Source organism: Mauremys mutica, chromosome 11 (genome assembly GCF_020497125.1).
Source record: "Mauremys mutica isolate MM-2020 ecotype Southern chromosome 11, ASM2049712v1, whole genome shotgun sequence".
Lineage (NCBI taxonomy): Eukaryota > Metazoa > Chordata > Testudines > Geoemydidae > Mauremys > Mauremys mutica.
The window spans coordinates 19,013,643-19,041,018 of record NC_059082.1 but is presented as its reverse complement, the minus strand read 5'-3'; the positions used below and the strand labels follow the sequence as shown (position 1 = coordinate 19,041,018).

At 37.3% G+C, this 27,376-nt stretch overlaps 1 protein-coding gene across 4 annotated transcripts in view; it reads left to right on the top strand.

Moving 5' to 3' along the window:
• SPPL2A (signal peptide peptidase like 2A) overlaps positions 1–24,643 on the top strand; it is a 49,586-nt gene extending 24,943 nt beyond the window's left edge. Inside the window, exons 7-17 of one of the 4 annotated variants that reach the window (XM_044980178.1) lie at positions 1,766–1,862; positions 2,841–2,942; positions 4,513–4,594; positions 4,916–4,990; positions 6,101–6,157; positions 6,350–6,403; positions 6,833–6,932; positions 8,228–8,305; positions 9,793–9,953; positions 12,249–12,282; positions 22,070–24,643. In XM_044980178.1, the coding sequence (XP_044836113.1) occupies positions 1,766–1,862; positions 2,841–2,942; positions 4,513–4,594; positions 4,916–4,990; positions 6,101–6,157; positions 6,350–6,403; positions 6,833–6,932; positions 8,228–8,305; positions 9,793–9,953; positions 12,249–12,282; positions 22,070–22,101 (872 nt within the window). In that variant the 3' untranslated portion in view covers positions 22,102–24,643. The remainder of the gene's footprint in view (positions 1–1,765; positions 1,863–2,840; positions 2,943–4,512; positions 4,595–4,915; positions 4,991–6,100; positions 6,158–6,349; positions 6,404–6,832; positions 6,933–8,227; positions 8,306–9,792; positions 9,954–12,248; positions 12,283–22,069) is intronic. The other 3 variants (XM_044980181.1, XM_044980180.1, XM_044980179.1) reach the window with 3 other exon arrangements.
• Positions 24,644–27,376: the final 2,733 nt, after the last annotated feature.

The window sequence follows — 27,376 nt, the reverse complement described above, 5'->3', positions numbered from 1 at the left end:
AAAATTTTAGTAAGTTACAATCTTTGCCTATGCAGTTTTCTCACTTGCATCAGGTTACCAGCATCTCTAGCTTCCCAGGCTGAGGATCCAATTTTCACAGAATCATAGGATGCTGTCCCCTTTGTTCCCTAAGTGATGGAAAACTAAAAGGTCTTTTTGCTCTCCTCGTATTTCCTCAAAGTCCATTGTCTTTGTCCCACAGTGTGCTCACTTAGCTGTTTTCTGCTTAACTTGATTGCTTTGTTTGTTATATGTACATGTACTTTCAGTGTCCTCTGCCGATCAGACAGGTAAATCCCCATTCCTTTGTCCAGAGCAGGCTTGTTTTATGCACTGCCTCTCAAATATGTTTTAAGAACATATTTCCAGTACGCATACATAATTCTTTATACACAACCCATACGTACATCATGCAGTGAAATTCCTGACCAGTACATCACCAGTTTACATAAAATATCTTACAAGATACCTTTTGGAAACATTAGGATGGCAGTATGTTGGGGATAGTGAGTGTGTCAGGCTTGTTATGAGTTACAGTATAGTGGGCCCTCTGCCAGTGGGCATTGAGGGGCTCAGAGGGGCACAGGCTTGGTAGAGCATAATAGGTCCTTTAGTGTTTAATCCAACTATAGTATCCATTTCTATCAAAGTCCGACTTTCTTAGCTGCTCCTATTGAAGTAAGTGGGAGTTTCACCACTAACTTCCATGGCAAAAGGCATGAATCCTTCATTTGGTAGGATAAGACTGACTGGGAAACACAGTGTAACTACAAATAATTATGATGTCTTATTTACTTTTTCTATTTTTCTGTTGCCTCTCCAAAACTCTAGGGACTTCTCAAAATTTGAAACGCAGAATTAATAACACACAATTTTTAGTACGATATTCTAGTTCATCAGTTTTTTCCAAGTGAGAGACACCTAGGAAATTAAAGATCCTCTATTTAACTATCTCATAAGAACCCACCTGAATAACTTTCAGTCCTCAGCTCCAGAGGCACTGACTTTCTGATTTCCTGTGGGGTGCTCTAGCCCTGCTCTGTCCCTGGCTCCACCCACATTCTACCCCTTCCCCAAGGCCCCACCCTGCCCTGCATCTTCCTGCCCTGCTTCTCCCCATTCCGCCCTCTCCCCTGAGTGTGCCCCGCCCTCCCCTTCCACTGCCTCCTGCCTGCTGCTGAACACCTGATCAGCAGCAGGTGGGAGGTGCTGTGGGTGAGGGAGAGGAGCTGATTGGCAGGACCTGCTGGTGGTTGCTGAGCACCCACTGTGTTTTTTCTGTGGGTGCTCCAGGGCTGGAGCACCCACAGAGTTGGTGCCTATGCTCAGCCCCTCCACCTGTGAAATCCCAGCTTTCCTAAATGCCTGCAAGAAAAGTTGAGTCCTGGAGTGTGCACACAAGGTTTACAAATCTAGGCTCTGGTAGCCCAAGGATGGGATTGTTCTGTTTCTTAGTGGCATTGGTGCAAAGAAAACCACATGTGAGCATGAACTTTATCTTTCCTTTAAAAATGATGTTTAAAACATTACAATTCAAGTCTCTAGTTGATGGGAATTTTTACAGCATGTTACAGACCTTTGAAGTTTCAGTATTTGTTTTATTGAAAACCTGTTGATACAATCTTGATTTAAAGAGGCATGAGTAATGCCACTATTCTGTTACTGTCGTCACAGGTATTTCCTAGCTCTTGGCTCCTTCCTGCCAGAGCATCTTTGTGTTGCATACATTTTGTCACTTATTTATTTTCATTTTTCTTCCTTCTAGTGTATGTAATAATATCAGTTTTCTGTTTGGCATCTGCAATGAGCCTGTACAACTGTCTTTCTGCACTAATTAGAAAAATATCATTTGGGCAATGCAGGTATTGTACATCTCTTTACCTTGTTATGGTTATTTGTTTTGGATATTTTTCTGTAGCTACTAAAACTGCTGGGAGGAAATGTGTTAATGGTTTGAGAAACTAATTTAAGCTTGCAGCTGCTTATGTACTGTATTCAATATTTTAGATTTGTAACACAAAATAAGGGTGCCTGGGGGTGAGATGGGGCTCTTTAATAAAACTTAAAAAATGCAAAACTTTAAAGTAATGGTTCCTGAGTAGTCCTTACTTACTTCATTAGGACTACTGTATCAGCAAGGAATACTAGCATAAAGAAATCTGGGATCCTGAAAACCCATGGCTGAACAAACACACCTATGCTTTCTTGGCAGCAGTGGTGGGTTTAAACTGTAATATCTGAGATGTGTTTTTCAAGCAGTGTGTTATGGTCATATGGACTCATCTGTTTTCAGACATGCTGTGGAATTAGTGGTGAGCATGGAACTGCATGTGTGGCATGTAAATGAATCTGTCTGATTGCATACTCTTCCTATTCCACCAGTCTCATTTGCACTACATTTAATTATAATTTTCTCTCTTTAACCTCTTAAAAATGTTCCATACACATTTCAAGCCATAACAGTCCTTCATTTGCACTGTTCTGTTAAATATTTTTTATTTTTCCAAGTTTCTATAATATATTGAAAGTCATCCAAGCTGTGTTTTGGATGCCTATCCCATAAATCTGAAATGCAAAACAAGCAAAGGATTGCCCATAGGTACCCTTGCCTTTGCTTTTCTCTTGGGCTGTTGAGAGCTTTGCAGTGTGATTACAAAGTTAATAAATCTGGACTCTGGTGGAGCAAGTGGGCAGAGTGAGTTTCAAAATGAAGGACTCTTCAGACAGAGAGTGCCTTGTGAGCACCTCTGTTGAATTTAACTGTATATTTTGTTTGTTGTGTTATATTGTAGGCCTTTTTTGTATTTAAGACAAATTAATTTAACCATTTCATTTTGTAGGATTTCATGTTGCAACAAAAGTATTGAAGTGAGACTTATTTTTCTTGCTGGATTCTGCATAGCAACAGCTGTTGTTTGGGCCGTGTTTCGAAATGAAGATAGGTATGTGATGATTTTGGAGAAAATTTTGAAAGGTGTCATGACAGTAACTCAAATGTATAAATCACCTATCCATATAGAAAATCCTGCAGCACAGTGTCCTTTCTAAGTTTTTGTTGTTGTTAATTTTTTAAAAGTATATAAAACTTTACTAAGCTTAAACAGATGAATGAAAAGAACTGGTAACGTTAAAACAAACCTATACAATTCATGTTTATATAGTTATTTGTAGTTACTAAATAAAGACATTCATAGTGATGAGGGGGAATCATAATTCCTTCTTACTACGGAAGAATAAATACTGAAAGAAGGAGAAGAAAGAAGGATACAGAAACAGGAACATTTTACTTTTTTGGAAAAGACTACTAAGCGAACAGGTCTTCTACTACCGTCCTCGACTAAAAACAAGTCTCTTGACCCTGATGACTTGAAGCCTTGTGCAGAACAACCTATAAGGCTAATATTAGCTTCAAAGAAGCAAAGCTAAAGGAGCTGGTATACCACAGGTTGGCACAAAGTATAGCTCTACTAGTATATGTGGCTGAGTTTTTTTTTTGAGAAAGGAGAGTGTGTGTGGGTGAGGGGCGGTGGCAGCTGTTTCATCAGTATCTTCCCATCCAGTTCATCTTTGCAGTTGATACACTCTACAGTATGCTGGTCAGGGGAGTCTGACAATTCTGTCAGAGGAGGTTGCTCATGTGTAAATGGGCCATCTTGAAATAAGTCTCCATGTTTTCATTAACATTGCTTCCTAACAGCTAACTTACTGAAAATAATCTTCATATTGCAGAGTGGATTGTTTACACATAAGCTCAGTGCTGCAGTTTATAAAGACAAATTCTACCTATTAGTGCTTTCTCATTGGCTCAATTGAGGAAGGAAATGAGGAATTCCTGAGTTAATTTTAGTATGAGTAAGGAAATAGATCTTCACCTTCCTGGCATTGCAGTGATTTAAGGCCCTTAAATGGACACCGTGAACTTGAAATCTACTCTTAAAATAAGTTCAAAGTAGTTTCGGGTACTGCGCTAGCACCCGAGTTCCCCCTGGCCATTTTTGTGGGACTTAAAATCATATTTTCCCATTTTTAAAAAACTTTCTTCTCCCCTTACACAATTGGGGAAACTTCCTAAGATTCCAATCCTGAAACTTCTTTTGAGTGAGTTGACTGCTGCAGCCGTGCAGATTTCCACTGAAGCTCAGCATGGGCACAGCAGCCTACCCATTTCCAAGAAGTTGCAGGAATGAAGCCTAATTGCTTATACATGGCAAATAAGAAACTGACTATATACAAAATTGAATATTTTTGCTCCTTTTTCCATTAGTCTTAAGTATTACCTGTTATAATAGCAGGTAAAAGACTTAGTTAGAAGTGTGACTTTTATAAGTTAAGACAGTGTTCCATTAATGAACATCAATAAGTAAGTATAAAAACTAGACTCCTGTCATTGTTATAATATCTTGCTGTAAGATTATAGAATTTGGTTTTTCTTCCAACAAGACCAAACAAACCTACAGTACTCTGAAAATATAGAAAAATAAAATATAAAGAACATTCATTTTTTATTTGTAGGTGGGCTTGGATTTTACAAGATATCTTGGGAGTTGCTTTCTGCCTAAACTTTATTAAAACACTGAAAATGCCCAACTTTAAGGTACAGTAAACAGTTTACCTAAATAAAGCATGTTAATACGCACATAGAAATACTAGTAACCGGAGGTAAATTAAAGAATGAAAAAGAATGTTTGTTGTTTTTTGTTTTTTTTTGGAAAAAAGGAAAAGTAGCAAATGGACTCAACAGAATGTTCTTTTTATAAATCATAAACTAAAACTACCAATAGAAAATGTTTACATAAATGTTATAAGAGAATGTTAAAGATAACCTATAGGCATTTAGGAAGTATTGATGTATTAATGATAATTATCATGCAGTCTTTGAAAACTTGTGTTTAATGTTTCCTTCTCTGTTTGCCAGTCATGTGTGATACTTCTAGGTCTCCTCCTTTTGTACGATGTATTTTTCGTCTTCATAACTCCATTTATCACCAAGGTAGGTCCACACTTTTGATAAAGATTTGTGGTATGGAGGCCTGCTGGTGCATTTTATATTTTGTGCACTGAATTTTATGCATTTAAATATTGTCCAGACATGGCTACCATTCTAGACACTCAAAGTCTGTTACTCCCAAGAGTTTGTCTATGAAGTAATTTCTCCTACGTTTCTCAGTCTACCAACATCTTAATGAAGGGTTGCACAGGAATGTTTGTCTCATTAATTTAAACTTCAAAACAAAGGGGAAACGATGTAGCGAAAATAAGGTGGATCCAAGCTAAATGCAGCCTAGGGGGTAGGGATTAGTAGTAGTAGTAGTAGTAGATACATCCAAAGGGATTATAGTAGAAATAGAGGAAAGGAGCACTGATATAATGGCTGTGGGGAGGTGGGGAGGGAACTAGCCTCAGGATGGTCGTTACTCCTTCAAAAATGGGATTGTATATCTGTTTTGTGCTACAACCCCCAAAAACCTGCTCTGTTTTTACTTGCTCTAGTTGACATTCTAATAAATGCTGTCAAAGTCATACAGCAACCTGCTGGTTTTCAAATTCTCAGTTTTATTACTGCACCCTGTCTATATTCTGACTTTTATTACTGTACCCCATCTTTTGCTTTAAGACCCTTATGTATCAGTTGAGGTTTTGGTGCTTTGTAGAATGCTGATTCTTTCACATGCTGTGGCACAAATTACTTGCAAGTGCCCACATTTCAAAGTAGAAAGAACAAGTCTACAATGGCAGAGGAGTAGATTGCTGACACATTCTTCAGCTAAATAACAACTTTAGCTGCTTTTATTAGAAAACAAACTATAGTAGCCAGTTTAGGTCTGATTGTTTTAATACAAAACAAAAGCATAAATCTTTATTTCATTAATCTGTGCACTTCGCTGGAATTTGAACAACTTCTGTTTTGGATCAGTGCATTCCATTTTGAATGGGTTTGCTGGATGATGTCCTGGACAAAATAATCCTGCATACAGTAGTACATTAAGAGGATTATAGGACATTGAGGTGCAAGCAGCAATTCTATGTGTAATATTGAAGTGTTACACTGTATACTTAAATAAGTGTTAAATCACTAATTGAAAAAAACCTTAAATTTCAGAATGGGGAAAGTATAATGGTTGAAGTTGCAGCTGGTCCTTTTGGTAACAGTGAAAAGGTATGAATAGTCTTTTTCTGTATCATGAATGCAATATGGATACATATGTGCAGGATATAACACTAACTGAATTAGCTATGGAAAGTCAGTAAATTCAAGTAGCTTTTAGGTATAATTTTCTCACAAAATATAGCCAGCTTTTGCTACTTTTGTTAAAGTATTAAATACCTGTTGACTTGGGTTTGATCCTAGAATGATGGAAACTTGGTGGAAGGCCCTGCTGAACCCTCAGCTCCCCATGAGAAAGTAAGGATTGTATTTCAGATATGTTCACTGGACTTTAAATTGCATCCTCTGAAAAGGCTATTCTTTTGGGGAAAACCTGACTGTCAAAATTTTCCTCTTCAGGGCCTGGATATCATTGTTGGTCAATAGCTTATAGTCAGGATAACAATGCATATCTAATATTCCCGTTGCTTGTGATTACATTGTTCTTAATTTTTTTCACATATATGATCTGTAAAATTGAAAATCCATTTTTTTCTACTCCTAAATCTTAAAATCACATTTTAAACATTGTTTGTTGGTTCCTGTTTTCTTAATTCAGGTTCTTCCTAATTTGATGTTTTTCAGAAACTAGATGAATAAGTAGTTCTAATATCATTTTAATATTTCTTCAAAAAAAATTGTGATTTAGATTGAATTTATGTGGGATTTAAAAATATTGTTTTACAGTTACCAGTCGTTATTAGGGTACCTAGACTTGAATACTCTGCACTGACGATATGTGGAATGCCGTTTTCACTACTGGGTTTTGGAGACATCATTGTACCAGGTAAAGAAATAATTTTGTTTATAGTTGACAAAAACATCTGTGAACCTTTTTCATAATAACCTGATTCTCAAAGTGGATTTTCTATATTTCAGGCCTACTCCAGTGTTAAATACTGATTTCTAGCTTTTGATCTATATAAATGCATTGTAAAACAATCTGTATTTTTATAATAGTCTGTAGTCTAAGTACAATTTGTTTTACAAATCTTAAAATACGATCTGCTTTTATATACATTTATTTTCATGGCACTTGTATTTGTAGAATATAGTGCCATTAATATAATAATAATCAGGATCAGTGATCTTAAATCAACCTGGTTTTTACAGGAAATGTAACATAGCAAAGGATTATCATCACTTAATCTCTAATTATATGATGAATGGTACAATACATTGCTCTTTTAAAATGAGGCTTTTATATACTACATAACCAAATTATTTCTACAGTGTTGATAGAAGGAGAAAATATATTTGCCTTTTAATCAACATCATAATAATAATTAGCTTTCTTCATCAGTAGATCTCACCGCACTTTACAAAAGATTAGAAGGCTTGTCTTGTGAAAACCTGAGTGCTGCACCTGGCTCCGCCATAGACTTTCTTTGAGACCTTGGGCAAATCACTTAACCTCTGTCTGACTTTCTCATCTGTAAAATATGAGTGTTAATTTTTCTCTACTGTACTGAGGCAAAATTTAATTAAAGTGTTGAGAGTCTTTGATGGAAGGCACTGCATACGTGCAAAGTATTGGGTGCTTGTTACCACTGTGTAGTGCAGCTCTGTCGTTTATATTTAATTGCAAAGCACATTAGCTCATTTAAATGGGGATATTGACTTTAGAGACAGGCTTATTCTAGAGTCATGTCTACACTGTGGGTGCTATAGCAGCATAGCTATAGTATCATAGCCATGCCACTGTGATTCTGTACAGTTGATGCAGAGTACAATGAAGGAAGGGGGTTTTCTGAGCGACAGTAGCTAGGTCAACAGAAGCATTCTTCTGTGGAACTGTGTCTGCTCTGGGGTTAGGTCGGCATAGCTACGGGAGTCAGGTGTGGATTTTTCACACCCCTGAGCACAGTAGCTATGTTGATGTCAGTTTTTAAGTATAGACCTGGCCTAAGGTTTCTTAAATAAAACTAATTGTGTTCTAGCTGTCCACAGTATTTAACTTACAATTTTATAGTTAACTGTTTTCTTCCATATTGTTGCTATAATGGGGAGCATGAATGTAAATTCATGTTATGGCAACTTAAACTTCTTCCAATAAATACTTTCTCCATATGCTCTCTTTAGGTCTCCTGGTTGCCTATTGTCGAAGATTTGATATTCAGACAAGATCGTCTTCTATATATTATGTTTCCTGCACCATAGGTAAATAATTTTAATACAGTATTTTGGCAAAGTGTATTTTTCTGCAAGCTGCTTTTGTGAGATTACTAGATCATTTTCTTTAAAATATTGACAGTATTCACTTTTGTATAATTAATCTCTACAGTTTTACTTGTCTGTATCTGAGTTGCATCGTTCTAGAAATCAGTACTCTTGAAACATCAATATTTAAAGCACACTGAAATTACTATTTTTGCTCATTTACATAATCAAATGGAAAATACTGTAATAGCTATAGTATTATAGATTCATAGACTCTCTAGGACTGGAAGGGACCTCGAGAGGTCATTGAGTCCAGTCCCCTGCCCTCATGGCAGGACCAAATACTGTCTAGACCATCCCTGATAGACATTTATCTAACCTACTCTTAAATATCTCCAGAGATGGAGATTCCACAACCTCCCTAGGCAATTTATTCCAGTGTTTAACCACCCTGACAGTTAGGAACTTTTTCCTAATGTCCAACCTAAATCTCCCTTGCTGCAGTTTAAGCCCCTTGCTTCTTGTTCTATCATTAGAGGCTAAGGTGAACAAGTTTTCTCCCTCCTCCTTATGACACCCTTTTAGATACCTGAAAACTGCTATCATGTCCCTGCTCAGTCTTCTCTTTTCCAAACTAAGCAAACCCAATTCTTTCAGCCTTCCTTCGTAGGTCATGTTCTCAAGACCTTTAATCATTCTTGTTGCTCTTCTCTGGACCCTCTCCAATTTCTCCACGTCTTTCTTGAAATGCGGTGCCCAGAACTGGACACAATACTCCAGTTGAGGCCTAACCAGCGCAGAGTAGAGCGGAAGAATGACTTCTTGTGTCTTGCTCACAACACACCTGTTAATGCATCCCAGAATCACGTTTGCTTTTTTTGCAACAGCATCATACTGTTGACTCATATTTAGCTTGTGGTCCACTATAACCCCTAGATCCCTTTCTGCCGTACTCCTTCCTAGACAGTCTCTTCCCATTCTGTATGTGTGAAACTGGTTGTTCCTTCCTAAGTGGAACACTTTGCATTTGTCTCTATTAAACTTCATCCTGTTTACCTCAGACCATTTCTCCAATTTGTCCAGATCATTTTGAATTATGATCCTGTCCTCCAAAGCAGTAGCAATCCCTCCCAGTTTGGTATCATCTGCAAACTTAATAAGCGTACTTTCTATGCCAAGCGTACTTTCTACCCCACTTGTTATATCTTTCCAGCAGGATTGGGAACCATTAATAACTACTCTCTGAGTACGGTTATCCAGCCAGTTATGCACCCACCTTGTAGTAGCCCCATCTAAATTGTATTTGCCTAGTTTATCGATAAGAACATCATGCAAGACCGTATCAAATGCCTTACTAAAGTCTAGGTATACCACATCCACCGCTTCTCCCTTATCCCTTATCCACAAGACTCATGGGATATCTGTAATACATTGAGTGATGTAATGCTGTATACTATTCAGTAGCTGTCCTGAATTTTTTTTAATAGCTTATGCTGTTGGCATGGTGTTGACTTTTGTTGTTCTGGCACTGATGAAGATGGGACAACCAGCCCTTCTCTATTTGGTACCATGTACACTCATTACCAGCTCACTTGTTGCCTGGAGACGCAAGGAGATGAAGAAGTTTTGGCAAGGTAGCAGCTATCAGGTAAATAGAACACATTCACATAGTCAAAACAGTTTTGTAACTTTGTGTGTATTCTTCCTTAAATAAGTATGTGGTAATATATTAGTAGCCAGTCATTTTACATCTGTATTAGTAGTGCTTATAGCTTTTTCTAAAAAAAAAAAGTATATTTTAGTCTAAGTCAACTTGATAGAACAAGATTTAAAGGAAAATATAGATATTTGGCTCAGTCCAGTAATATGAAAAATCAAAACAGATGACATTTTTCACATGAATACAATAGGAATTGTGCCAGAATGTGTATTATCTTCAGTATCTCTGAACCATCATCTTGATGCAAAGTGTTATCATTTGGAACACTGAATATGGCACCCAAATATTAAATTGGAAACCAATTTCCAGGCTGCAATAGTTTTGTATTAGAATACACTTGAAAAAAAATTAGAAACACATTAGAGTTGGTCTGACCAGTAGTTTAGAAACTCATTTCTAATGTTTTCTGCATTGGTCTTATGCTGTCATGATCACAAATGCCATTCTGCAACAAAGTCACCATTTGTGACTGGGGGCTTAGAAATATCAATTACAATCAAAAACTTCTGTCTTACTGTGTCAGCACAAAGCAGTTGTAAACTGGCACTTTGAGGATTTCCCCTGTCTAAATTGATTCTTTCTTGGGTGGTGAGAATGTCTCTATGACCCTGCAATCTCTTGGGAGCTGTTGGCAGCTAGCGTATATAAAAGGAGCCTTGATGTTACTCTGATTTATTCTGGGAACTGGCTCAGCAGTAGGACCATCCAAGAATACTGGGAGAACTTAAAGGTGTCTTTGTATGTCCTTCCACTGAGTTGTGTGATAGCTCTGGCCAGAATATGGACCACTATTTTCAAGAACAATTGATTTATGGTGAGAGAAGTTAAAGAAAGCAAGAAGAATTTTTTTTTTTGTGCTAATATTGGATGACACTCATGCAGATGTAGAGAGGTTACCTCCATGCCATGTAAGTTCTACATTGCCTGTCTGCAATGTAGAGAGCAATAATTCTACACCAGCTTCATGTAACGTGGTGTGTGTATTGTGGGCACTGGGGGGAGGGAAGGAGCAACATCTCCTCACGTAAATCCAGTGGGTAGAAGTGCCTCATGACGGTGTGGTGGGATTTTGCTCAGTACTCCAATGTATAGGCTGAAATAAGCTATGGAGAAACTGCATGGCCAGCCTGAATACATACTTGTGTATGTACTTGCTCTCCCCACTCCTGTGGAGTTCCCTGTACAAAGCCCAATTGCGGAGGTTGCCTCTGGGAGTAGAGAGTTATAGTTAACTTCATTCCGAGAGAACAATATAATGTTCCTCGCTTAAGTTGTTAGTATGTTTGGTCTAAAAACTTTTAGTTTTTTAGCTACCAAATTTTTTTTCTCACACTTCTGCTAACGAAATTCATATTTGGAAGGTTTATGTTGCTATCGTAGTTATTTTATGTGCTTTTTCAACTGTGGGGTTTGTTTTTGTTTGTTTTTAAGGATTAAAACCGCTCTGAACTTGGCCCTATTATTGGGTCAAAGTTTGGCACACAGAAAAATTTGATTTACTTATTGGAGATTTGGCTGAAATTTAAACATTCTGTGTAATCTTAATGAGACATTTACTCAACCTTCTGTACAGTTTTAGGATTTCTTTGCCTTTATTTCACCCAACTTATTTTTTTCAGAGGATCTTATTCAATGCATCTTCAGATTCAGAGAATCCTGTATATCTCACATCTTTATTGCATAGTTTAACTTCCTACAGTATATGCATATTCTGTATTTTGAACTAGCAATGGTTTCTTTACATACCTTTTTATTTTAAAAAATATATTGGGGCCAAATCTTAAGTCGCTAATGCTCAGTGCAGCTGGAGGAAAGGTGTGTTTACAGCCATCTTTCGGCTAACCTTCTCTTGAGGCCTCTGCAGGCTGAAATAGCACTGGAATACATTAGCTGGAGTAGTCCTTACTGGGATGGAGGGGGACCCCTGATATACTTGCTGCACACGCTTTATGCCTGTGAGGATTTTCCCACACTGAGAAAATCCTCAATATCCCTTTTATAGCTAGTTTAATGTTCCTTTGTACTGTTTCAACAGGGCAAAAGGACCTTAGAAGATGCCTAGTATCTTGTCATTAATGTATAATGTAAGCTATGCTTAGTCATTTGACACAATAGCTCTGGTTTTCTAGATGCTGTTATCACTAAATAATTCTTTTTGTTGTTAATTTGTCTTGAAACATTCCTGTTGTATATGACTGTAATAATGGAGTGAATTTCATTTAGGTGTCGGACTCCTCCAGGAAGCCTTTGCTACAAGGTGTGATATAGTCTTCTTTTAGTGCAATTTGTATTAATCTGCTCATCCGTTCTTTTCTTTTGCTTTCTATTTTTCAATTCTTTTTTGCATCTGCTTTCCTTCCATTTTTGGATATAATTCATTTAAAATATAAGGCAGATGAAAACTTCTGATTATATACTTTAAGAAATATGAGAGTCATGAAGATTTCAGCCTTTAATGTGGAATTTGAATAATCAGGCAAACTAATAACTGCATTAAAAATGAGTATTACTAAAGATTTTTTTGTTTTTCCCCAAAACAAATTGTACACATTTTCTTCAGGAACTTAGCTACCTTTTACTCAGGTGGGGTAATGGCGGCGGCGGCGGCAGCAGCAGCAGCAGCCACTTTCCACTGCATTGCCACAGCAATAAAAACATGTCATGGAACTAACGGAAGGATGCCCTTCTGTGGTCTTTCCCCTAACAACCCCCATCCTTTGTCAAAATTAAAGTGTTCCCTTTTTTGACAGAGGGTGAGAATGTTTTAAAAATTCTAATATGTAAAATGTTATCATTGAAGACATATTACCAGAGGAGTTATGCTCTCTAGGCATCACATTTTTCCTGAGAATATTGTTAGAACTTCGTCCAAATTCAGGGCACATGCAGGCTGAGAGCAAGTGGAAGCATGTTTCATAAGAGTGGAGAGGCCGTGTGTATCTCACTACTACTCAGTACACCAGATCTCCATGGATGCCATGAGAGTCACTGGATTGGTGTTTGATTACACTGCTTGCTATCCTTACTGTGTGGTACCCCGCTGATATTTCCATCTGGCTCAGTGCCTCATATAATTCTTGTATACTACTGTCTGTGTGTGACTATTATCTCATAGTCATTACTAGGTAACAGCTTCCATGTCCAGCCATATATTGTGCTGCCTTTCTTGACTTTGTCTTAGATCTCCCTGTGACTACCATGGTTTAACACAGTACCCTGCCCCTTCTTTGTTACACTTCTTTTCAAAGCTTACAGGGGATGATTGAGCAGTTGTATTCCACAGCCTGAGATGAGTATCTTTGTGTGCAGTATCTGGAATAACATGCTACTTCACACACATACAGCTCTTGGCTATTAACATTAATGGTAATCACTTTGGCTATAACTCCAAATGTAATGCTAAAAATTGCATGCCTGACTACATAATATAAATTAATTGCTTTTGCTCTGTTTACTTTTTTTGTTGTATCCTTTTTTAAAAGGATTACAGTGTGAGCAATATACCTTTTCCAATCAAATTTCATGAGGATTTTTAGAATGCAGATGTAGTGGTCTTGTACTGGAATACTATCCACAGTCTCCACTCATTATTATGCTTTGTAAAAACATCCTAATTCTTATTTGCTAGTAGTCTGAACTAACTCTGAAGGGGGACTGCACACTATTGGGCAAATACAGTGTTTTGAACCCTGATCTTTCTTCCTCCCCTCTGAAAAGAGAGATGAAATTAAATACAGAACTTGCTTAAGCAACATTAATAATCAGATCAAATTTCACAGAAGTAAAGAATCTGCCAAGATTACGTATATTGTTAAACTGTGTGTGTGTGTTTGTTTAGTAAATAGGCAGGAGTCTTAAAATGCAAATTAAAATGGGACAGGCAGTCTGGATTTGTAACCTTCAACTCACTTTCTTCACCCTCTTTTCTCCTCGCTCCACTCCGCCACAAGAGTACGTATTCTTATTTTTTGGACAGTGTTATCAGCATGAATTTTCAACTGCTCCTGTGGAATTCCTCCTTTATGTTACATTGAGAGAGTTTTTGAGGCTCAAGTCTTAGAAATGAGCATGACGTATACATCTCATTGGGCACAATGATGCAACCCTACTTTCAGATTCTGACCTTTTAAGGAGTACTGTGCTGGGAATTGTAACGAATCATTGCACACAGGAAAAGCGTTCATGACTCACTATAATATATGATTTACTTGGAAAAGTAAATTACTCATTTTTTAAGTGTACAGCAATTCTGTGTAAAGTTGCATAGCTTTTTAAAAAATGAATTGGGCTTTTGGATTGCTTATGTTTCACAGGTGTAGCTAAATGGAAAATGTGTTCTTTTTTGGTCTGATATTTATCACCAATTATTGTTTTAATCCAAATATTTTTCCATAACCTGTTCTACTGCGCTTGTATTAGTGGAGCCTATAAAATTGCTCTTAGTATTTTTAAAGTTACTTTTTAAAAAAAGTTTAAAGTAAAAGTTCTCCCACTGGAGAAAAAAATAATGCAATATTAAAACTATATAATGTCTGAGACACTTGGATCATTGTTTTTCTGTCTTCAGATTTTTCCCAACCTGTAAACATAAGTAATTGGCTTGTGTAGAGAGCCCTTCCTCACCCATCTGTCTGTTTTACTGGGTATTGACAAACAAGTATATGAATAACATGACATGTTCCACAATGTATGCGTTTTATTAGTTCTGTAACTTAAATCACACACGATCATAATTGCAAGCTAAGGATTTGATTAACTAGCGGTAGTTTCTTATAATATCATCAGGCTTTAGCATTATGGTGCACATGTCTACATATAAAATGTACATGTGAGATGCAATGTAAGGTTGGGTTTTTTTTAATTGGTATGAGTTTGGAATGACTGACTTGTTCACCAGCGAGTTAGCTGGTCATCTGAAACAGGTGTCAGAAAAACCTTTATACCACACCATACTATTAAGTATTCTGTATATGCCACATCAGACAGAATTATTTTAGAGATTTTGTCATACTTTTAGTTGGCACTTTAACTTTCCACCTATTAAAGCCACGTTGCCTGAGTTACTACACAAACCCCAGAAACAGAAGAAAATTATAACACATTTTAAAAACTACCTAATTGAGTTTTTCATTATCTTAAGGTTTGGTATCTTAGGACCTCTCAGAGTGAGAAACAAGTGTTGTGACCAGGGTGGATTTGATTTAAATCACTAGTCAGGAAGAGTCGATTTAATCATGGATTTGTACATAAAGGTGCATTCTTATTGGTTGTTATAACCTTAATACATATTCTTCACAACTCAGAGATAGATGTAGGTTTCATTTTTAGAAGGTACACACTATACATTTTTAAAGTGATTTATTTTGAAAACTTTTTCAGTTTAGTTTTACAGCTATATCAGAAAATGAATGATTGTTTGGTTATTTCATTTACCAAAGGTAATTGAAGCAGATATTTATGAAGTCACTGGGAGGTGACCAATCTTCCGTTCAACAGGTTAATCACAAATATTTGGAGGATTTTCTTGTCATGTTGTATTAGGAGGAGAACATCCCCAGACAGACATTTAAATTGTTTTATTTAACTAAAACAATGTTATGTATTCTGTTTTTTCTTCAACAGCAAACATATGCTTGTTTTGTTAAAATATTATAGAAACTAAATTCAAAAATTAAATGTTCAGTTTTTTTAAATCAAGTTTGTTTTTGTTAACAATGTTAACTAAAATAGTTAAATGAAATATTTTAAAAAAACCACCAAAAATTAAATCGACTATGTCAGCCAGGTCAACATGAGAAACTTAAAATATTGGCTTCTGCAGCTAACTGTCGTCCTCACCTTCATTTTCCTGTTTGTTCATAATCTGGAAAAGAAAAACAAGCTTTCCTGCTTCTTCAGGTCCCAAGCAATTTCTCAATTTGGAATGAATTAGTCTAAAGGAAGAAAATATTCTTTCTACACCGGCAGAAGCTACTGCTGTTAAAAGTGAGCTTATCACTTCAACAGTCTCTGAATCCAAGTGCTTAAGTGACTTCCACCACTTCACTGGTGTGACTTTCTTTAAAACATCATCAGCAAACATCTATTTCTTCAATGGTTCACTCTTAGCTCTGAATTTTATTATTTTTGGCATTATGGAGGGATGATTGCTGGATGTCCATGTCATAGCCAACTCCTCCTCTTCAGCAGTTAAGGTTTGACCCTGGTACCGAGTATTGAGAATATTTGCAAGAAAATGAACTGGAGATAGTGCTTGTCCCATTTTTAATTTTTTAATGTTGAGAACTTTGGCTGTGACAGTGCCGTCTATTTTTTCATGATTTTGTTCACAAACTGTCATCAGATTAGGCTAGTTCTTGATATAGTGCTCAAAACACTCCACTACTGAGTTCCATTGCACGTCTTGTGGGAGAATTAGCTGGTTTCCTCTCACTTTTTTCAGAGCAGCTGCTGCAAAGTGGCTGTTGCGGAAGTATTTTGCAATTTCAACAACATTAGCCTTTATTTCTGGAACACTGAAGTCTTTTTGGCTAGGGGGTGCATCAAATGAGCACTGCAACCGTTTATTATTAGTTTGGGACTCTCTTCTAAATAATTTGTTCTCATCTTGGATACATTTGCAGCATTGTCTGTGACCAAGCTGCGTACTAGACATTTGATTTTTTTTTCACAGTTTGTTATAACTTTTACTGCCACTTCTTGTAAGTATTCTGCTGTGTGCGCATTTCCTGGTGTATCAATTGTTTCTGTAAGGAAGACATTCCCTTCTTCTGTTGTCATACAAGCACATACAACAGGATCGTTGTGGACATTGCTCCACCCATAAAGTCTCAGGTTAACAATTTCACCCTCTAGACCTTTTGCACACTGCTCAATTTCTCTTTCATACACTTTATCCAGCAGTTTGTCTGTGACATCTGCTCTGTTGGGTGGACTGTATCCTGGTCTTCATTAACATCGTTCAGTCATTAAATGTGGGTTTTCAATCATAAAAGGTAATAAAAAGGTAATAACTGGAGATATACCAATCTCCAAGAGCTGGAAGGGACCTTGAAAGGTCATCGAGTCCAGCCCCCTGCCTTCACTAGCAGGACCAATTTTTGCCCCAGATCCCTAAGTGGCCCCCTCAAGGATTGAACTCACAACCCTGGGTTTAGCAGGCCAATGCTCAAACCACTGAGCTATCCCTCCCCCCGGAAAGGACAGTTTATTGCATAAACAAACCGGGCAATTTTTTTCATCAGTTGCCTCTTTTTGTAATCTGCTGGTTCTTATCGCAAACATATCTGTGATTGTTTCTGGATGATGGAGATTTTTTTTTCTTTTTGCTACAGGTGATATACTGTGGCTATGTGATGTACATGATGTGACTGAGAGACTATCATTGGCAGACAATTCTGAAACTATAGAAAATGAAGGTGATCTTGAAAGTGGATAGTTTTCAGAATCCTGTATGTTGAGGATGGATTCTCCTAAAGAAAATAAGTCAATGCAATTATTTAATTATTATTACCATACTGCTCATTTAGTATTACTCATTGCATTCACTGACACTCAGTACTACTTTAAAGGTGAAATTGTAAAAGGAAGATGTGCCTATTTCAGCTAATTTCTTTTTTTTATCACAACTGCATCTAAAATGATAGTACCATAGCGTAACAACTCTATTTTTTGCTCAAACATGAGAATTCAAGAATAGTCCAGAAGGAAGACAGGCAGTCCTTAAGAAAGAAGTAAGAAATAAAAAAGTTTACCAACCTGAAGATCCTGCATGTTGAGACATGTTCCTTTCATCATCTTCAACGCAGCTTCCTCCTGAGAAGGAACACTTCTCATGATGTTGTTTCATTCGGGCAAAAAGGCCTTGCATTTCTTTGTTGCGCTGTTTGCATTTTGCACGCATGCCTGTCTTACCCACATGTTGAAGAACTTCATTAAAATATTCCCAAACTGGGTCTCTCTTATGGCCTGCTGCCATTAAAGGTTTTCCCTTCTAGTGAGAGAATGGTATGGTAGATCTCAAATCAATGAAGGCTACACTCAGAAAGACCTCAAGACTTCTGGCATATGCTGCTCAAACAATTTCACTTTTGTTTCTACTGCCTGTCCCTCCCTTCTCACATTTATCTCCAGACTTTTTCTCCTTGTCCAGATCTATTCCACCCCCAAGAATCTTCTATTCATTGAACTTTTTGAAACTTTGCCCTTTTAGAGAGAGGTAAGGGATTGACTCTGTGTACACAAATTTGCAGAGAGACAGTAAGGTTGAGGTCTGTTTCTCACCTCTATATATTTATTTATTTAATAACATTTTTGCTGTTAACAAGCATGTTATCTCTGGAGACACAAGTCCATAGTTTGAGAACTGCAAAACTAAGCATCTCTGATAGTATCTTCTAGACTGAGCACTGAGTCCCATTGAGTAGATAGAAAGATTAACCTAAATAATCTATACAGAAGCACCGGAACCCCATAAAATCGGGTCCCTAATCCATGAACTATTGGAACTCATTTACAAAACTTTTCTTCATGAATATATTCTCATACTAGAGAATTAGAATTTGTAATCCCTATTCCATGATAAGATATCTGAGTTTTAATTAAGATAGGTTTTTTCCTCAAACATTTTATCAAAAAAATCATTATTTTTTGTGTTTTGTTTATTTTTTTTTAATCATTTATTTTTATCCATCGTGGTTGTTTATCCATCCCTGGACCGTAACATCTTGGGTTAAGTATTTCATTGCCTGTTGTGGTAGAAATAGGAGCTTTGAGTCACTATAAATGGGAGAATCTCCACTTTTCAGTGCTGGACTCAGCACTTGCCTCTGGCTTGAGAGGATCTTGAGATATTGGACCGTAAAGCTGTCACACTTAAATATGGAAAAGCTATATTAGGTAGCGTATGTATCTCAAATATATTTATCATTTGTTCAGGGCCGGCTCCAGGCACCAGTGAAGGAAGCAGGTGCCTGGGGCGGCACTCTGTCCGTTATTGGGGCGGCATATCCAGGTCTGCGGCGCCAATTTGGTGGCGGGTCCTTCAGTCTCTCTCTTCCTCTTCGGCGGCACTTTGGTGGCACCTCAATCGCTCCGCTTGAGTCTTCGGCAGCAGGCCCTTCACTCTCTCTTTTCCTCTTTGACAGCACTTCGGTGGCAGCTCAATTGGGTTTTTTGTTTTTTTCTTTGCCGCTTGGGGCAGCAAAAAAGCTGGAGCCAGCCCTGCATTTGTCTCTTTCTCCAGTGTCTGCTCATTAGGGGACGCATGGTAACATCAGCACCCTTACTTACAGATGGGAGGAATTTGAAAAAGAACTGCAATAACTGTTGTTTAGCTAACCAAAACATTTCAAAAATAGTTTCTATAAAACATAACTTACAAAATACATTGTCATGAGTAGTGCAGCCATCCTGAAAACATGAGGCAAAACATTTATGCCACATCATATGTATAGTATATAAGATATAATACAAGATCCTGAAATGGAGTTTATAGAACATTTATTCTGAAGAAATTAATTGCCTGTCATTTTAAGCAGTCTGCAATACTCCCATTCATTGTGTATCCTTCATCTGGCTCTTGGCAGATGTGAGGTGTGTGTATATATAGTAGCTGTGTCACTATTGTTAATATGTGCCTAATCCCAAACCTACTGATGTCATTGGAAAGGCTCCCATTGACTTCAGGGGATTTTGAATTGGTCCAATAATTAAAAAAAAAAATCCTACTAAACAGGCCAGTATTAAACAGTTAATAAGTTCTTTTCCAACTCAGTGTTGCATGTGTGATCTTGGGCTAACTGGGATAGAGGAGGATATGCACCGTTATCAGAGTGATGTGGTGACTTGTAACATTTTTTTTCACCATTCTGAACATAGATTCCAATGCTTGATTTGTGTAGACACACCTGGGAGGGGTTTTGTTTTGGCTCTGGCTGATTTGTCAGAACATCGGATTTTCCATCTGTAGAATCACAGAAAGCTCTTGATGTGTCTTTTCAGGTCAGATTGCAAAGATGAAATCCCGACTCTGTTGAAGTTGGTGAGAAATTTTCCACTGATTTCAGCGAGTCAGGATTTCACCCCGAGTGTATGTATATGCATGTTACAGGTACAACTAAAAATGGAATTATACCTTTGTTATTCCTTGCTTATTATTTATTAATGGTAATTGGCAACAAAAAATCCAGCTTTGTTTTTAACATCCCAGTTTGAAAATTACTTTCCATCACAAAACAGAAATCTGTGGATTTTGAATTAAATCAGTTAATTTTTTTCCCCAGTACCTAAATACATAGGTGATCTTAATCAGTTACTTTAGGCTTGACAAATGTGAACTGTAGTTATGTTTATGTAATTGTTTTCTGTAGGTAAGAGATTTGTTTATTGTAAAGCTGAAGAATTGTACAAAGGATTCAAAAACAGGCAGGGGTTGGCTATGGAGGACAAGTAGTATGTAACTGGTATAGTTAGAATGGTAGAACAATGTAAGAACACAAGAAAGGGTATACTAGGTCAGACGAATGGTCCACCTAGCACAGTATCCTGTCTTCTGACAGAGGTCAGTGCCAGGTGCTTCAGAGGGAATGAACAGAACGGGCAGTCAAGTGATCCACCCTGCCATTCATTCCCAGCCTCTGGCAAACACTAGGGACACTCGGATTACGGTTTTCATCCCTGCCCATCCTGGCTAATAGCCATTAATGGATCTATCCTCCAGGAACTTATCCAGTTCTTTTTTGAACCCAGTTATAGTTTTGGCCTTCACAACATCCCCGGGCAAAGAGTTCCACAGGTTGACTGTGTGTTGTGTGAAGAAATACTTCCTTTTGTTTGTTTTAAACCTGCTGCCTGTTAATTTCATTGGATGACCCCTAGTTCTTTTGTTATGTGAAGGAGTAAATAACATTTACTTATTGACTTTCTCCACACCAATCACAATTGTACAGACCTATGTCATATTCCCCCTTAGTTATCTCTTTTCCAAGCTGAAAAGTCCCATTCTTTTTAATCTCTCCTCACAGGGAAGCTGTTCCATACCCCTAATAATTTTTGTTGCCCTTCTCCGTACCTTTTTCAATTCCAACATTTTTTTTTTTTTGAGATGGGGTGACCAGATCTGCAGGCAGTATTCAAGATATTGGTGTACCCTGGATTTATATAGAGGCATTATGATATTTTCTGTCTTATCTGTCCCTTTCCTAATGGTTCCAAATATTCTGTTAGCTTTTTTGACTGCCACTGCAAATTGAGTGGATGTTTTCAGACAACTATTCAAATAACTCCAAGATCTCTTAAGTGGTAACAGCTAATTCAGACCCCATCATTTTGTGTGTATATTTCAGATTGTTTCTCAGTGTGCATTACTTTGCATTTATCAACACTGAATTTCATCTGCTATTTTGTTGCCCAGTCACCCAATTTTGTGAGATCCCTTTGTAACTCTTTGCAGTCTGCTTTTGGACTTAACTATCTTTAGTAATTTTATATTGTCTGGAGCCTTTTTTAAAAATTGGTCTCACATTAGCTATCCTGCACTCATATGGTACAGAAGCTGATTTAAATGATAGGTTATATACCATAGTTGTAAATTGTATTTATTAGCAATGAAGCCAGAGTCCAACCTGCTCTTCAGAAAGGATTTTGCGAAGTTTAAATATTAAATAAGACACTTGAATTCTATTTCCAGTTCTTACAGTGACACTGTGACCTTGAACAAGTTGCTTCACCTCTCTGGTCTGCTTATACAACTGTTAATTTTTTTAATGGCTGTTTCCCTACCTCATAGAGGTGTTCAGAGGCTTTTAATTAATTTCTTATAGAGTGCTTTGAGATCCTTAGATGAAAAGCATTGTCATAGTGCAAAGTGTTAATTAATTAAAATAAGCTTGGATATTTCCTTTTCAGTCTTGTGTAGAGAATTTTCTCACTATATGCTGCTTAACTCCTAATCCTTACTTAATTAAATTTCTCTTAACTAGATGAAAAGTTTGGACCAATGAGAAGTTTAGTATTTTAAAAAGAATAATCTTGTTTCTGCCTAGATGATGGAACATCTAGATTATACAGCGACTGAAGAAAGCACTACGACCGCCAATGAACAGTCTGGAGAACAATAACACCGAAGATTGTGATCTAAAATAGTGGTGGTCAGATTTTATACAAATAAACTTTAGAAAATTGACTGATTTAACATTTACACTAGAGTATTTCATGTTCCAAATGAAAATTGTCTTTTTTACACTTGCACATATTTTTATGGAAAGGGTACTATTAATTACATTATATTGAAGTGATTAAAATAGATTTGCTTTTTTAACAGACAATATATTTAGTAAAACTGTGCCTTATATCACTTTAAATAAAAGAATATTGTCTATGCAATTTTCTAAACGTGTTATATGCAATATATTTTTATAAAAGTATATCTTGCCCCCATCTCCATCGGGTATAAAGTGACTTTCTGACTGATATTTGTTTAAAATTGGTTGGCTTACACTACTAGGAATTAGAAGTTCCCTTCACAGGACTTCTCTCAAACTTCTGAATGCAGAGATTGTGTTCATTAGATTATAAAATAGTAGTGCAACTGTCTGATTTAGGTCTGTATATTTAAACTATATGGCATAAGCCATAAAGGTGGATATGGTGCAACTCAACTTGCTTTTATTTTCTGCCCCACATTGGCCCGTCAGTCAGTCAGCCAGGCAGTGAAAACAGAACTACAGTATATAATATAAACTAAACTTGATGCTGTGGTTGCGTTACCCAATTGCCTATAAATCTATATACAGCCCCATAGTAGTTAACCATGCAAACTTCCAGCTTCTTTTTTCCTAGAATTTCTTTAATTAGAAAAAAAAAATCTCTGGAATTCTTGACTGCTTTGAATCTCTGGCCTGGCAACTTGCCCTAGAACCCCAGGCCTTGAACCTGCAACTGTAGACTTCAATGGGTGTAGGATCAGGCTCCTATAGAGGGACAAGAATCCTCTAGATTTGTACCCACCCAATCCTGAAGTTTGGAGAGAAAGTTTTAAGAGTTATTTGTAGTTGATACTATACATAATAAGTAAAAGTAGCCGTAATCCTTCCTAGGTTAGTTAAGGCCAAAGCATGTGTTTAATTTGTCACTTAATCTTAATTTCTGTCTTGTTTTATTGAAATGTTCTAAAAAAATTAAAAAGGAAAGTGAGCTAAATTATTAGTTCACATTTAGGAGAGTTTGATTTTGTTAACACTTGATTTTCTTTTGGAAACTGCAAATGGAGGAGATACTGAGGGATTAGGCCCATAATAAGATACAGCAGTTATGCTAACACTTTTTGACCAAAGAGGCTTGCAGAAGCCTACAACTGCAAACCACTGAAGTTCACCCACTGCTGATTTCAGGTAGCCATTTAAATATGAAGCTTCTTCCTTTTTTGTAAGTGAATTAAGTTCTTACAGTAAGTGCCAGAGTGAGATCCCTGGAAACTGCAATTCAACAGCAGACTCAACATGAGCAATGGCAATGCCGGCTTCCCAAGAACATCGCACTTAGTCTCCACAGCTCAGTCAATCATTGACCTTTCTGTAGAGACTGACGACAAGGATGCCAGCTGATGTGGGTGATTTAGCCACTTTATTTGGTTGTAACTGCACTGAAACTACCATGGCCATAAAACTGTTTTCAGATGGTGATCGTGGTCACTTCCTACTGTCCTGAGCTAAACATACCCAGGCTATATCGAGTTGAAATGCTGTCATATCCCATTATCGATTCTCTGAGCTATCCAATACCTCTTTAGTAGACTAGTTATTACAGTCAATTTCAGGCATTGGAAATACCTCAGTGCTTAATAGCGTTACAGTAAATGTTGAGGTAATCTGAAATCAGATTACAAAATTCTGTACAGAAAAATAGGGTAAGATGTCTTTTTACTTTACTTTCTATTTCTAGTGCAAACTGCTAAGTTGCTGTAATGAATGGAGTGGGAAGGAGAGAGAAGTATCTGAAAATTTCATAAGAAACTAAGATCAAAACTTGGTGTTTTGCTGTACTTTCAAACTTTAAAGGCTTCTTAAACCCATGTAAAATTACCCTGTGTTTTTCCCTCTGGAGGAATCTCTATCTGATTTTATGTTATTAAACTTCCAAACTATTTGATAACCAATCTAGTGTAAATTAAGGAGCTGTTTGGCAGCTTGTTTAACAATGTGTTCAGCAGCTTGCTGTGAGAGGTTTGTATCGCTCAAGGCCTAATTACTATTCTGTGAGGTTTCACACACCCGGGATGTAAACTAACAATTTTTTTTCTTTGAATGCTTGTGCTTGATTTAAGGAAAAAAATCAATAAGATTAAAGTTCGATGTACGTAAGTAGTTAGTGTCAACTACTGAAACGTATTGTATGAATAGTTCAAGAGAACGCGTATTTTCAATTTGTTTTAAGAAGTTTTGGTGGTTTAATACGTGGACTTTTTTTTTTTTTACACTAAGAGCCTTACTAGCATTACTTAATATAATATTGTGCTTTTAACTTTTTTCATTGTATGAATACTGACAACAGCCCTCTCCCGTGCAATTTTAAATGATCACATTAAGAATGTTTTTAATAAATTGTCTTTTAAAAAGTAATTTGAGTAATTGCTTTGTTCCTTGTGTCTTTTTAAAATAAAACTAGTACTATTGACAATATTTTAATTCCTCCCTTTGCTTTCCTGAAATGTTATTGCCCTTGGACTACTGCACTCTAACCCCTTATTCTATACCTTGACAAATTTGAATATCCCACATTCAGTGGGTCTAGGCTTCTCCTCAGCTGCCCAACCAATTATTTTGATATTATCTGTTTGATTATCATTTGAAAAATAAGTGCAAATGTCTGATTATGGGAAGTTATCTACATTTTTATACTGCACTCCTCACGGTGACAAGCCATTTTGGTAGGTTACATAAGTAATATTTTCAAGGGTAGTTTTAGTGCTGACATTAGGTTCCCCATAATAAGCTCCAAAAAATGAGTTATTTGTTCCCATCCCCCTATTACATGGGTAAGACAGACATTTCTGGAAGAGGCAGGCCTGGGCATCAAAGCTGGGATACACATTTCCCCTAAGTTCAGCCATGTTCTGATACAGCTTCCGCTAGAGATAAAGGCCAGCTGCCCTTAGTTGAACGATTCAACTTTCTCAGATTTCAAGAACTCTGGCCTCTTTTGTCCCTCAGCCGATGGATGCCTCAAGGGCTTTCTGTTTCCACTTTGGGAAATATAAGTCCATTGTCTGTCTGTTTCAAGTGTCAGGAAGGCTTCCTGGTGGGGTAAAGCCTCCGTCCACTGTCATGATTAAGTGGTCACCTTCCCCACTTCCTAGTTTGATGGCTTTGTTTACCTTATGCAAATATACTTCCATTTTTTCTGACCTCTCCTTGCTAAGTTTACATTGGAGAGACAGTCAAGCAGGTGGAACAATGTTCCTTTGTTCAGGACATGCTGGGTTTATGCATTGCTCGCTGAACATATTTCCAGCTCACATCTAATTCTTTATACACGAGACATACTTGCATTGTGCAATAATACCAATGACCAGTGTGTTATCAGTTTGCATGTGATACCTTACATGACACCTGTTAGATACAGATTATGCCAAGAGTGAGTTTGGGAAATGAGTATGTCAGGCCTGATGTGAGTTATGTTACGGTGTGCCCTCTGCCGGTTGGCATTTAGCAGCTCTGGGTCACAGGTACTGAACTCCTTTTTAAAAAAACAAAACCTATCTTCAGCAAGAACAAGAAAGAAAAAGCTTGGACAATGAAGGGGAGAGTATGTCCTGTATTAAAGACCATCCCTCCATTTTCAAGCAGAAGGCTCCACTGACACAATTTTAGGCAGCATGCCTCATGATGTCATAGTATGGTCCCAACATAGCTTTTAATTACAACATACATAGATTGTCTAGTTCAGGTTATAGGTATACTAGAGTATAAAGATTTAGCAGATAAATTTACTAATTATAATTTGAAAAATCAAGGGAAAACTGGAATATTACCAGGAGACAGGAGAAAAGCAAATCATACCAATCTTAATTGAAATAAACAAAATGATCCTGGCAGTTTCTGTCCTGAAAATAAGGGAACAAATATAGAGCGAGAAATCACTAAAACTTTGAAGAATAGACTTGTGATAAGGTAGCTAGTGTTTCACTATTATTTTTTTACTCAGAGCTCTGTCCAGGAGGAAGATGGCCAATAGATAAACAATATAAAATCCATAAATCAGGCCCATCAATCTAACCTGATCCAGGTAAGGATATATTACCCTCAAATCCCCTTGAATAATTGACATATCTTCTTTGAAGATGCTGTCATTCCAACAAAAGGGAAAAAAACTGAATAACACTCTGATGCCTAAAAAGGTACCTCAGCCTGTTACTCTTCATTTTTAAACAGAAAGGGCTTTAAATAGGTGCTGCTGAAATGTACAGTTGCTTGATTCAAATCCATCTTGGAAATCCATCTTGGAAACCTGATCTTTCTGGGTTATAAGCTAAAAGTTTGACCTCTAAGATTTTTGTGACAGGAAAACTAGTCCTCTCCAATATTAAATACTTGTAGAGATGATGTAAATAACTCAAGTGGGTTTTTTAAATTATTACTGTCATCCCGAAATCCAGGAAAATTTACTAACCATCGTTATGAATGTGTGGAGGCCTTCTGCAGATGTTGTGTTTTGCATTAGACCAGTCTTCATTAGGGAACTGAGCTAAGCCTGAAGCATAGTTACTATTGATTTTCAACCCTCTGTTCCTTTAAGTGTTCAAAAGTCTGTGTTAAATCCATGGATTTTAATCTCCTTTCTGCTTATTGGGGTGTTAATGGCTTCTAACTTGAGTTCCATTCTGCTGCTGGCCATATGTAACTTTAGTGATATTTCTCCAGACTGAATTTCCAAAGCTTGTCTACACTTACCAGGGATCGATGCATGGCGATCGATGCATTGGTGGTCGATGTAGCGGGTCTAGTGAAGACCCGCTAAATCGACCAGAGCTCACTCTCCCGCCGACTCCTGTACTCTACCTGTACAAGAAGCACAAGGGGTAGGGTGACCATCCGTTCCGTTTTTAATGGGACAGTCCTGTATTTAAGCCCTACTGCAGGTGTCCCGGCTTTTTTTGTAAAAACGGGCAAATTGTCCTGTATTTTCCGCTCTTCCTGCTGGTCAGTCAGTGGTCAATCAGCGCCGCCTCCGCCATGTCTTGTTTGTGGCTGGCGAGTGAGTGCAGGCAGGCGGTAGCTTCAGGCCAGGTGGAGAGGCAGGAAGATGACATGTCAGGTAGCACGAGACCCATGTGTGAGGGGCTAGGGGTGTGT